Consider the following 13,436-nt stretch of genomic DNA (forward strand, 5'->3'; position numbering starts at 1 on the left):
CAAGTAAAGAGATGTACACACATGTAGGGATGTAAGGAGGCATCATTTTCTGTTCTGCTCTATATTTGTCACATGCAGTACTGTTTCCATTCCACTGCAGTTCATCTTCTTCCAAAAATTATGTTATTTGTCTCACTGTCCACTGTGGTGAAATTACATAACTTGCATTATTTGCACAATTAATACATTATTCCACCCCATTCATTTCAGTGCAAAGGAAATATGATGCAAATGGGGCAGGGGAGAATGTAATCAATTATGTATTGTTTGTGGACTAAAAGCAACAACAACAACAAATCCGATCGTATTCACTGGATTGGTTTGTGGTGTAGAACAGAATAGGACAAACAAGTGAACATCTGCAATTTCCACTCATGTTGCAATTTTTGTTGGAATTCTCCAACATCCCTACACACGTGTACACACAGTGTTTTGTACAGTTTTAGTCCTGCACTGGTTGCTATATTGGCTTATCTCATATTGGTTTGTTCTTATATTGGCAGTCAGTGTTATTGTTTTAGCTGCCCTGTTTTGTTAATGTTGTTGATGTGTCTTTTCATTATTTTACCGTAACCTGCCCTGGAATCACCTGGTAATAAAGGGCAGGTTGAAAATATTTCCAAATAAATAAATAGCCTGTCTGCATTGCTGCTGGGCACCCATAACAGCGTTGAAGCTGCCTCCCTGTAGTGTAATCCCATATGACTGCTGTAGGACCCTGAATATCAGAAACAAACTTGCAGCCAGTGCAAGAGGTGTATGGCCTCAAGGAAACATTTCCTAACAGGAGAAGTAATTCAGCAGATGTCAGCTACTAGGGGGCAGCCATGTTAGTCTCTTCTAGCAAAAGCAACCAAGAGTCTTGTGGCACCTTCGACAAATGTAACATATAACAAATATAAATAAAAGTAATAGATATTAGTTAGTGGTTAAGGAAAGGGTGGCAGACCCTTGAGCTCCAGCCGCAGTGGTCAGAATCAGGGATGACTGGGAGTTGTAATCCAACAACGTCTGGAGGGCTCTCACTCAACTACCCCTGCGTTCAGGTGCCATGAGACTTTTTGTCCCCCCCCCTCTTTGTCATGGTGAAGTGGGAGTTGGTTGTAGATATATACTAATGAGGGGGAAAGCACTATGCATCTTGTCAGTGGTATTAGCTTTTGAGACTTCGCATGTTCTGGGATCAAGTGTGAAACTGAAAATATTTCTGGGAATGAGCCCAGGTGCAAGCTCACTTAAATTACACATTGCATTTGCAGAAAAAAGTTCTATTAAAACTAAATATGCCCAATAGTGAAATCAGACCTATACCCTTTAAAAAAAAAAAAATCAACCACACTAATATATTCATTTATTGTGAATTGTGTTTTATAACTATGGTGACAGCTTGTGGAGAGAACTTAAAAATTACACTGCAAAAAAAAATTGCAAATATTTTAGATGCCCCCCAAAATTCAATGAAGAAGTAAACCTGGGTTTGGAGTATTCAGTTTCTAGTATTTTTTTTTTGTTCATAATGCATTTCCAGAGGATCAACTGTTATGAACAGCATTATAGTCCCATAGGCCTGAATGATAGCAGAAATGATTACATCTGATAAATACAGCCTCTTTCATTCAGCTGAGCAAGAAATTATATGTAAATGAAGGTACATTAGAGTCATGATAATTTTGTTAGGCCACAAGAATGTATCCAAACCCCCAGAGTGCTAAATACTGGATGATCAGCTGTACTTTAGGCATTCTCTGCAAGCTCAAAGAAATAAAACCTCTTGGTTCTCTGATACCTGTATGTTTTGACACACGATAATAAGCATGGATATAGGAAAGTATCTATTGTGCTCCAGGCTTGAATTGAAATCTATTTCTGATGAAGAGGCCCACCCAATATTGGGTGATTCTTTACTTCCCAATGCCTCATCCCACATTGTTCAAGTGGAGGGTCTGACTCCCTAGAGAAGCTTTGGGGGGGGTCAGGGGTAGGAGGGATAGGAAACCTGTATTTTGTGTACGTCTGTCAGTTAATTTATACATTTGCAGATGATGCAAAATTGGGGGCACAGCTAATACCATGGAAGACAGAAACAAACTTCAAAGGGACCTTGGTAGGCTGGAGCATTGGGCTGAAGACAACAGAATGAAATTCAACAGGGATAAATGCAAAGTTCTACACCTAGGGAAAAAAAACACACAGTTATAAGATGGGGGATACTTGGCTCAGCAATACGACATGTGAGAAGGATCTTGGAATTGTCGGTGATCACAAGCTGAATATGAGCCAACAGTGTGATGTGGCTGCAAAAAAGACAAATGCTATTTTAGGCTGCATTAACAGAAGTATAATTTCCAAATCATGTGAAGTGTTAGTTCCCCTCTATTCAGCACTGGTTAGGCCTCATCTTGAGTACTGCATCCAGTTCTGGTCTCCGCACTTCAAGAAGGATGCATACAAACAGAAACAGTTTCAGAGGAGGGCAACAAGGATGATCAGGGCACTGGAAACCAAGCCCTATGAGGAGAGACTGAAAGAACTGGGCATGTTTAGCCTGGAGAAGAGAAGACTGAGGGGAGATATGATAGCACTCTTCAAGTACCTGAAAGGCTGCCACACAGAGGAGGGCTGGGATCTCTTCTGAATTGTTCCAGGGTGTAGGACACGGAATAATGGGCTCAAGTTGCAGGAAGCCAGATTTCGACTGAACATCAGGAAAAACTTCCTAGCTGTTAGAGTCATACAACAATGGAATCAATTACCTAGAGAGGTAGTGGGCTCTCCGACACTGGAGGCATTCAAGAGGCAGCTGGACAGCCATCTGTCAGGAATGCTTTGATTTGGATTCCTGCATTGAGCAGGGGGTCGGACTTGATGGCCTTATAGGCCCCTTCCAACTCTACTGTACTATGATTCTATACATTGTAGGATCTAATCTGTAGTCTTTTAGGATAGCAGCAAAAAGGCCTTAAGGTAGTAATGTCTATTTTATAATATCAATTCATATGGTTGACCTATAGAAACCACAAATTTTTAAAAAGTTTTTTGATGTCACTTTCCATCGTGTATGTCAGAGATGAGGGACCTTTTTCTTCCTTAGGGCCACTTTCCCTTCTGGGCAACCTTCTAAGAACTACAACCCAGTGGTTGGTAGGGATGGAAAGATCTGTCAATTTTGGTTCTCTCAGTTTCTCACTTTTCTAATATTAAATTCAGCCTTTACATTTCTGCTGCAATCTGTGTGTGTGTGTTTTTTTAAAAAAATCCTCTTGAATTCCCCACTATTTTATTGTGAATTTCTCCAAATAAACACAGTTTTGTAGGCAGTTTTGACAAAGGTACACATTTTTGCAAGCCATTTCTCATCACATCATGCCTTTTTGCTTATTATTTTCACTCTTATATTCATTTTTATGCTCACTTTCCCCTAATATATGCACTTTTGTAAATATTGTATAGTTGGTGAACTGCAACCTGAAATTCTAATAAATGCGAATTTTGAAGGACGGCTGTGTTTCGGTTCTCATATTGTTTCGGAAAGTGCGAATTTGATAAATTCTGCTTGAAATGTGAACTGAGTCAAAATTCTCACCCATCCCTAGTGGTGGGTAGAGTCAGAGGCCAAAATGGGCAGAGCAAATAATGTAATTTTTACCTTAGTAGAGTAGGCTGGTTTCTACACACACTCACAGCCCTCTCTCTATCTAGGTAAGCAAAAGGCATTATCAGAGTTCAAGGACACATTCCAGCCCAGCAAAGATGCTCAAGGTGGATTCTAAGCAGGCAAAACACTTGGGGTGTGAAGCTGGGCCAGTGAGAGGTCTGTCCTGGGGAGAGTTCAGAAGGTCACATAGAGAGGTTTGGCCACCTTTGGCCCCAGGCCTGAAATTCCTGGTACAGCATGTGTACATGCACAGAGGCAGTATGTTTTACCACCAGGACCAAATACCAAGGCTTATGCTCTCATGGTTGCACTCAAGGCTTGTGCACTCATTTAGAATTTGGCATAGGAATTCTGCCAGTTGTCCCTTCTAGTGTCTCTGGGGGGCAATGGGGCTTAAGCAGCTGCGTGCGCCTATGTCAAATATTTGAACTAGCCAGCCAGTTCTTCATCTAAGTCCATCCATCTGTCTGCTGAACAATTCACTAGCCATTTTTCCCCTTTGATTTATAGAACAGGTAATCAGACATTTTGCTTTAAGACAAGATTGGGAGGCTTAAGATACGAAACTGAAATTTCTTGAAACAGAAGGGTCACAAGGAAGAATGTCAATTAAATGATAATTTGTGAGGTGAATTTAATAATCAGTTTGTCCTAAGAAGCCTACAGGAGATTTTTGTTTTGATTTTTTTTAAACAATGGACATATTTAAACTACATTAATTGAGAGTGGTTGACATGTCCCACTTTGCAGGACTTTTTTCTTTACAGTCCTGGTATCTTGTTACTGGCTTTTTGTGGAATGAGTGAGTTGAATGTCAAAGCTCAATTAAAGCTCTTTGGTTGCAGAAAATAGCATTTTCTAATTGTCCATTCATGGCCCATTATATTAATTAAAAAAGAGAACTAACAGCAAGTGGATTTCTTCCTTCTTCTGAACATGTTTGTCATGTGCACATTACTGGGGTTTGGGCAAATGAGAGGAAATATTGGTATAGTTGTAGAAAATGTTAAAGGAGCACACAGATGCCTTTGTCATTTTCTGCAGCGTTAGGCTATAATCCTATACCCACTTAACTGGGAGTAAGTCCTGTTGAACTAGGTGGGACGTACTACTAATTGTGTAGGATTGCATTTATTGCGAAGGATACTAATCTCTATGCAGTGGAGATTGGTGGCCCCAATCTCATTGGGGCAGTGAATGTGCTCCAGAGTTTAGTCTGAACTTTCAAGGATACGTCCAAGGTGCTGAAAGCACCTTGCACAGCTCTTTGACAGTTCAGACTGAAATCCAGAGCAGATTCACTGCCCCACTGACATTGGAGCCATCAGTCTCCACTGTCTCTACAAATATGGATGTTCAGTCTTTTACAGTGAAGCGAAAGGAAAACATTTCTACCTCAGATGAAAGCCTATTCCTCACAAAGAGCTGATGAGGTGATAGACTTTTAATAAATAACATTATTATGAAATCCCTTGTGATTGTTTTAAGGAAAAGTGGTAAATAAATATTTTAAATTCATAAGGACTTTTGAATAGGTTGTACCTTATCAAACTGCAGGTGGAGGTTCATATGACTGAGTGTCCTGGCATGCAAAAAGAAATATCCCCAGCTTTAGGAAACTAGTATGTCAGGGAGAAGGTTATGCTCAAACATTTCTCCCTGATGGATCTCTGTATCTTCATGCAGAGAATGGGAAAACATTCTCCTCTAATGGCAGTAGTGAATGCTTATATAGATGGACACCAATGGAAGGAAGGTGTAATGGTACTATCACACCTTAAACATTATTTGACTTTGGCTTCATGGCTAATCTACCAGTCAGTTGAATCGTCCGTAGGTGATTCCACACTTTGTTGCTCTTTTCTTCCTAGCAGCAGCATCATGTGACCAAGAACTTCAGTCAGCTTTAGAAGAAGCTAAGCAACCCCAAAAAGACAATGTGTTCATTCCAGAGTGTGCCAGTGGTGGCCTTTACAAGCCAGTGCAGTGCCATCCTTCCACAGGATACTGCTGGTGTGTCCTCGTGGATACAGGACGCCCCATCCCTGGTACATCAACAAGGTAAGGGATTTTGGAGGTAGAAAGTAATTGGTATTTGAAAACATTTATTTATTTATTTATTATTTGATTTATATCCTGCCCTTCCTCCCAGCAGGAGCCCAGGGAGGTAAACATTCATTGTCTTATTTCCTAGGGAATAGAGAGAAGGGGGGGAAGGAGGGAGGGAGGTAAGATTGTAAAAGGTATGGTAAACTATGTGTAAATCATGAACTTCATGGTTTACTAACAGTATTGTAGCACAATGTATTGAGAAGTCATCATGTTAAGAAACCATAACTTTCAAACAACTGTCAATTTAATTGCCTTACAATAGAATGACAAAAGGGATTCCTGTGCTGCTATCTTACATACACTTGCCTGGATGTAATTTTCTTTGAACTCAGTGGGGCTTAATTCTGAGTAGACTTGTTTGGCTTGCACTATCAAAATTACAGTAGCACCACATAGCATACACTATAAATATTCTGCCTCAAACCAGCACTATAACCATTTAACACACATCCAAACTACGAGGGTTCAAAATTTAATTGGTGCATTCAAATGTTCACAGCATCTGAACTAAATCTTAACATTGCAATCTGGAATTTTAGAAAAGTTGAATTCAAATTTGGAAGTGCAGATTTTTTTTATGTAACAAAATCATTTTGGTTATACTGGTGTAAATTGGTAAGAGGTTAAGATTTAAAGGTACAATATTGAACCATTCAAATCAATGGCCACATTGCCCCTGACATTCCACTCTTACTGCCCAATTGCAGATTCTGATTGAATCGTCATTCTTTTCATTGCTTTCCCTAATTTTAACCACTATTTTCATTCATTTCTCTTTAAATTAAATGGAAAAATGGCAGCAGGGATTAAATCTTGATATAGCAATAACATAACAAGAGGCCCTCCCAGTGTATGTATCAATGTCAGTGGTGTATGCCGTGGTGACGAAAACTTCAACTTGGATATTTATTTTAAAATGTCAGCTTGCTCCTGGACTCTGGGTGTGGCCTTCTGAATCAACATTCACAAACTTCGCAGGGTTAATGCAAGAAGTCACGAGATCATAAAGTAATTTGGGTAGCAAAAACGTTCTCTGTAAATGATAAGATAAGATTGTAAAGCATTGTGTGTAGCAAAACATGACATATAAATGAGAAATCGCATTAGCTTGCTGCCTGGCAATAAAGGGTGAGGGGATCAGACCTGCCAACATCCATGTAAGAAAAGAAATGCAGCCTCAGAAAGGTTTCCATTATTTCCCAGAACCCCGTTTTCACATGATTTCACATGCTACAGTGCTGGAATCACTAGAAAGAAGAAATGTATTTTTAACATGTTGTTAAATAATAAGTTGAACTTCATGAATTTTAGCAGTGCCAGAAACACAATAAAGAGTTGTGAGCCATGTTTCACAGATGCAGGCAGGCAAAGTATCACTTTCCAAAGGAAATAATGTGGGCTTTGGCTTCTTTAGGAATGCTCCTGTGGAAGTTCACCAAAAGCCAAGACAGAGTGTTTCATTTGATTCAAGCACAAGTGGTTTGAGACCGATCATTTTTTTCCCATACAAAACAATGTTTTGGGAGAATAAATCTTAGAAAGCCAGAAAAAGCATTCATTATTTGAGACAAATTTCAAACTTTCAATCAAGGGAGGGGTCATTGCTGAGCGGTAGAGCACATACTTTGCATGCAAGAGGTCACAGGTTCGATTCCTGCCATCTCCAGAAAGGGCTGGAAAAGATCGCTGTCCGAAAACCTGGAGAACAGCCAGGCATTGTACTCACTACTGAGCTGAATGGACAACGGTCTGACTTGGGATAAGGCAACTTCCTGCGTTCTTTCCTTAAAGTGCAGTTTCTTTCTGCGTATGAAAGTCTACAAGTCATGAGTGAACAATAAAGAGTCTTGTAGCACCACAAAACCTTTTTTTTTTAAATTGAGGTACTACAAAATTCTTGGATGGCTTTGTTGTAACAAATTTATATGACTACTGCTCTGGAATTCATACTTATGAATAGGGTACAGTCCTTAGGAGCTCTGAAGTTGGTAGGGGCAGGGCCGTTGGTTCCAAAACAGTGGTGAGAAGGGATCTGATATCAAATCTCCCTCTCCATTGTCAGGGAGGTAGATCAAGCGTATTCTGTGGTCCCTACAACACCCTCCCATGGGCCATAGGACTGCTGTCTTAAACATAACATAGAAAAAGTAGCCCTAATCTCCCTCTTCTTATTTTCTTGGCCTTCTTTCCCTCCCTTCTGCATGTTTTTGTGTATACCTTTGCACTCTTGTCTGAATTTTGATTATATCAGCTTTGCTTTTTAAAAATACATCTCTAGCTCCCCTGGTTGTGACGAGCTGCCATAATATACACTGCAGTTTGTTCTCCTGCTACAGTTGCTGATGAAGCTACCATGACTCCTACTCACAAACAGAATGCATAGAAGGCCCAGAGAATGATCTGAAGACACACAATATGGTTCCACTGCTGATGTGAAGTGGGTCTGGCTCTGAGCATTGCCGGATGGGAACTACATGAATGCCACTCCGAGCTTCCAGAGGGGAAGAAACAGTGGGATGGGATTATAATAAATAAGTAAAACTCATACTTCTTTCTCCTCTTCTAGCTGGTTGGTGGCAGTGTGCTATTTTGTATAAGACATGGACAATTACTGTGCTACACAGTGCAATTCCTCATAACTCTGGATTGGGTAAAAAAGCGCAGAAAGTCTGAGCATGGAATGCTGGTTGCAGTGGGGAATCTGGAGGTGGGAGGGAGGGAAGAATGTAGGATGGGGTATCAGATTAATCTGAGTTCAGGCCAGTTGCCAAATGCTACATTAGTGCATCCAGTTCAAAGATTTCTCTTTCATTCTGTACTTGGCTGGTTAAAAGAGGTTGTGTATCAGCAATTACTATCCACTCCATCCAAAGCTTGCCATCAAAACAGCTTCTGTTCTTCTTACTTTAAAGGTGTCTCTTTCACCCATAGAACACACACTCATCTGAGCATGAAATTGCATTGCACCTTCATGAAGCAACCTGTATCTGATGGGCTACTGTCCAGTTCCAGAAATGCTAGATTTCCTCTGACAGTGAGAAGATAAATTAAACAATGGAGGCAGGGACTGTTTATTTTATTCCAGCTAGTCTATTCTCAGGGCTAGCACTCAAGCACTCTATGATTTGTTATTATGGCTTTGAAATGAGTTTTTAATTTGGATGTAGCAGTTAGTTACACTCTCCATTAAATGACAAGGTAAAAAGCTCAATTACCTGGGTGGTACCAAATCAAAGAATGGAGAAACCGGATTAATCATGTTCACGTGCTAGGTTCTTTATATTATTGAGTTCAATAGCACTGAAAATGTAGCCAAGCCAGGGAAAAGCACACACACCCATGCACACACACACCTACCTCAAATCTTTTTATTGCCATATCCATCTGCAAAATCCTTGCCCAGAAGGAGTCCATCATACAGTGGTTCCAAAGCAGTGGAAAAGATTGCTCCATCTACAGTTCATCTTGTGGTGTCTCCAGAAGTCACTACACAATAGGAAAAGGTGTTTGTCTAAATCCATAGTACATCTTCCATCTCCCTTTCCCATAATTATTACATCTGAAATACTATATTACACTTGAAAATTGGGAGGAATCTGCCAAGAAAGTTCACCACCAATAAATATAAAAATCAATAGAGCTGTTTATGGGTGATTTTCTAATGCCCAAGGTATCTTTGAACTTCTTTTTGCCATCAGTGTAGCTAATATGGGTCACCAAACTATTATAATTCCATCGCCATATAGTTGGTGTTTGTTTTAACAACAGGCTCTGTAACCCCATACTGAAGGTGAAGTATTTTCCTCACTGCACTCACTATGTATTTGAGAGAAGTGGTTCTTTTAAAAAATATTTGCAGTGACCTTGTTCCCTTTGAGGGATTGCTTTGCTCTTTGTTGCTTGGCATCTTTCTTTCCAGTTAATCAATTAATAATCAGTTGATGGTTAAAGCATCTGTTACTCTCTTTGCAAATCTTATTTCTTAACACATTTTCAAAGGAGAAGTAAATCTCACAGCAAGTGGCTCAGCTATAACACCGATACTCAAATTGCAGCCAATAGCTGGATTAAATTCCCATTTCTGTTCATTGGCTGAATTTCTTATATTCCACAAGCTCTTCAGGTATCTTTTCAACTCTTCTATCTCAACTTTTATCCGTGAGTAACACAAATTAAATCCCATGATACAATGGTAGAGTTCCAGATTCTGGATATCTGGATCTCTTTTGCATGGCCATTTATACCTGTAAAGATGCAGGGTTTGTATGTTAATATGATCTGTATGATAACTAATAAAACAAAATCCAGAGTAGTAGACAACAAAAGGTTTTGTGGCATCTTCAAGACAAGCAAAGAGTACACTTATATTAAAGCCTTACATCTGAAAAGGGAGTTGCTGAGAATCATGAAGGAACCAGACATGTTAACTTTCCTTAAGCAGAGCAGGAAAGGATAGTTTTAAAAGGGACAGAGCAGCGAATGAATGACAAACTGTGAGTCCACAGTTTCTTATGGACCCACAAGGAAATATGGTTGTACCATAGATTTTCCTAAGTAAGAGGAAACTGTTGTAAAGTCTTATGAGATCAAGCACAAACATTTTCTGAACCCATTTTTGAAAAGAGTTTTCTGAAAATGCTCAGCAATGTTTATCTCAGGGAATGGCATGAGTCTTAATTAATGGTTTTCTAGTATGTGCTTTATTTGGCATTTGTGCACATGTGTGGCTATGATTTTAAAGGAACGCCTGTGTCCCAGCGCTCTGCCAAGCGTCAGTGTGATCACATCATTTTTGAAGTGATAGATTTTACAAATTAAATTGATTTTACCTTGTTGTTTTTCCTCTTCCTGTTCTCCCTTCAGATATGAACAACCCAAGTGTGATAACAGTGCCAGAGCTCATCCAAGCAAAACAAAAGATTTGTTCAAAGGACGCCAGCTTCAAGGTCAGTGTATAATAAATGGTGTTTAGCTAGGGTGTTTGTTCATTGAATTAACCTGGGGAGAGACTTCATTATCTAGAGTCCCAAAGCAAAAACATTTGGAATAATTGCTATGCTGATTTTCAGTTCAGGCATCATTTATTAAGGTGCATGTAAGAGAAAGTGTACTGACATTGGCTGTGCTGGAACTTGATTCTACTGTCATGAAAATCAGATGGAAATTTGCAATTAATAGCAATACAGCATAATCTGAATTTTATTGAACATGTATAACAACATCTAGAGCAGAGATTCCATGAACATAAACAATATGCTTGGATGTTACACATATCTATGCAAAACTAAACTTTTCATAGAATAATGCACGCCTTCTTGTTTTTTCAAGCATAGAAAATGATTTGCACCAACATTACAATGCCAAACAAACTTGGTTCATACTCAAAGGAAGGTGAGAAAATCTCTGCATTTATTGTTGCCAAGAAGACCAGTATATGACCAAACTTTGGGTGTTTTTAAAAATGTATCTTCTGTGAAACTTATTTTGAACAAATTGCATACTTCACCTTATTTTATGTTATTAGATGTGTTTGCCTTGAACTTCATTTGACGGGTGGTTTTTTTTTTTTAGTTTTCATTGAAAACACTGGGAGGGAAAAGTAAAGGTTTTTTCAAGTATTCAGAAGGAAACCAAGAGGGTGGGGGAGCAAATGACTTAGAATGCTCCCCCTTTTCCCTGTCAGATCTCCCTTCCCAAACAAAAGGCCTTCCATTTGAGAATTGGAAGGGAGCACCCAGCTGCAATGGGAAGAACTCAGCAGTGAAAAGAGAGGCCGGACTAGCCTCTTCCAAACTAGGAAATGACACTTTAAAAGGAGCTTCATATTGGGCGCTTCACATAAGAAAACTCTCTAATAATTGTGCTGGTATACAGGTCCTACTCTGAAGAGTAATGTTTAAAAATTGGCTCTATTCTTAATCTAGGAACATAGGAAACTACATTATACCAAGTCAGACCATTGTTCCATCTAGTTCAGTGCTATCAACACCTTTAAGTGTTTAAGTCCTTGAGGGCACAATCCAACTCACCTTTCCGTTGGGCTGGGGTGAGTTGGATAACGCGGATCTCCAGCTGCACCGGGCTCTAATCACCTCAGCTGGCAGCAGCCTTCTGCTGCAGTTGAGCTGTGGCACCACTAGGAATCTGCCGGCACCACCTGGAGTCCATCAGGAACTATCAGCCCGGTGCATGGAGGTCTGGCGGAAGCCCTGAAAATGGGGTGTTCTGGGGATGTGACAGGGAGGGCTTGTGGGAGGGACTTACATGAGATCCTTGTCACATTCTGAGCCCTCCCACAGAGGAGGACAGACTCCATCGGCCGAAAGGCAGGTGCAGTAAAATAATTTTATTTATTCTCCATTATGGCCTACAGGGAGTGCTTACTCCCCAGGAGGCCTGTTTGTCGGAGCCAGTGCTTCCTGGCTGGCTCATGCACACAACTCCTGATGCATCCCACAGAGCTTTCTGCAGCCTCCCCCCTCCACTGGCTTTCCGGCATTTGGGTTGTTCTATGAATGAGTTCAATGAAACATCATTGGCCAACAGGCTTGGACTGACATTCATAGGAGAATACCCTCCACTGTCCCAACGTCATCTTAAGTATATTGATGCTGACTTTTTTTAGAATGCCTTGAGAAGCTGCCATATTTCACACTTCTTTTCACTCATCCTGATACTACTTCACCAGAAGCATTCTTCTATTAGAGCAGCAGTAATAGCGGAACCACATTCAGAAAATATTTTGCCAAAGGCATGATTAACAAATGTTTTCCAAGGTCTCTGTTCCTACCTGGTAATTTTTGGGGGGTTTCAATTTTAAATTTTTGAAGGACAGTGCTTATTCCCTTCTGGGCTTGCACTACAATTATTATCAGACCATTCCCTAACCACTGCTGCAACATGAACTTATAATTGCTATGAAGTGGTGAATGGAACATGGATCTGAGTTCTCCTTCAATTACATTGCTTATCCTTAGCAACCTCTGGCTTGCAAGTACTTCATTCTTCATGTTATTGTAGGGCAATAAGCCCAGGAGTTACATACTTTAAATTTATATATAACCTTTTATAAACTGAGGCTGTGGGCATTTTCTCTCTTAGACAGAGACACCTTTAAATTTTCCTGAGTAAATTATAAGATGTGCCATGTTCCTAATTGTTCTTCCATCCCTGAGTGGTTTGTTGGCTATCTTCAAAAGCCACAAACATGAAATCATTTGTTCCAGGGTAAGCTGCATAAAAGAGGTCACTTGAATAAATAACTTCTGGCTGCCACCAAAATTTGTTAACCTCATTGTTTCACCAGTACAAAGCTTGGTCAAGTCAACTGAACTTGCAATGGCATAATAGTTTTGAAAACTGAATTATGAAAGATCATCCTTTCCTCCTCTTCCTCTCATTAACTATCTAATACTAGGATATTATCATTATGATATTCTTTCTCCTGACTTAAAACACACACACACACAAACTCTAAGTCCTTCTCTCTGGGCAGTTTCAAATCTTCACATTTGCAGTGAGTCTTTGAACAGGCCAATTTTACAGTTTACTTTTCTCAGGGTAAGTCCACACAGAGGACTTTACAGGCCTGATACCAGTGCTCCATTCCCCATAATTTACAAGGAACACCTATGCACTGACCACATGAAATGTTTCCAATGAGGTAATA

The 13,436-nt window shown here is 39.9% G+C and overlaps 1 protein-coding gene across 4 annotated transcripts in view; it reads left to right on the forward strand.

Annotated features, from left to right (window-relative positions):
• Positions 1 to 13,436, forward strand: part of SMOC2 (SPARC related modular calcium binding 2) — a 233,185-nt gene that overhangs the window by 153,682 nt on the left and 66,067 nt on the right. For 3 of the 4 annotated variants that reach the window (XM_061624417.1, XM_061624418.1, XM_061624415.1), the window contains 2 exons: positions 5,527 to 5,716; positions 10,631 to 10,713. In XM_061624417.1, coding sequence (XP_061480401.1) covers positions 5,527 to 5,716; positions 10,631 to 10,713 — 273 coding nt within the window. The remainder of the gene's footprint in view (positions 1 to 5,526; positions 5,717 to 10,630; positions 10,714 to 13,436) is intronic. The other variant, XM_061624416.1, reaches the window with a different exon arrangement.

Source organism: Rhineura floridana, chromosome 4, assembly GCF_030035675.1.
Source record: "Rhineura floridana isolate rRhiFlo1 chromosome 4, rRhiFlo1.hap2, whole genome shotgun sequence".
In the NCBI taxonomy this organism is placed as follows: Eukaryota; Metazoa; Chordata; class Lepidosauria; order Squamata; family Rhineuridae; genus Rhineura; species Rhineura floridana.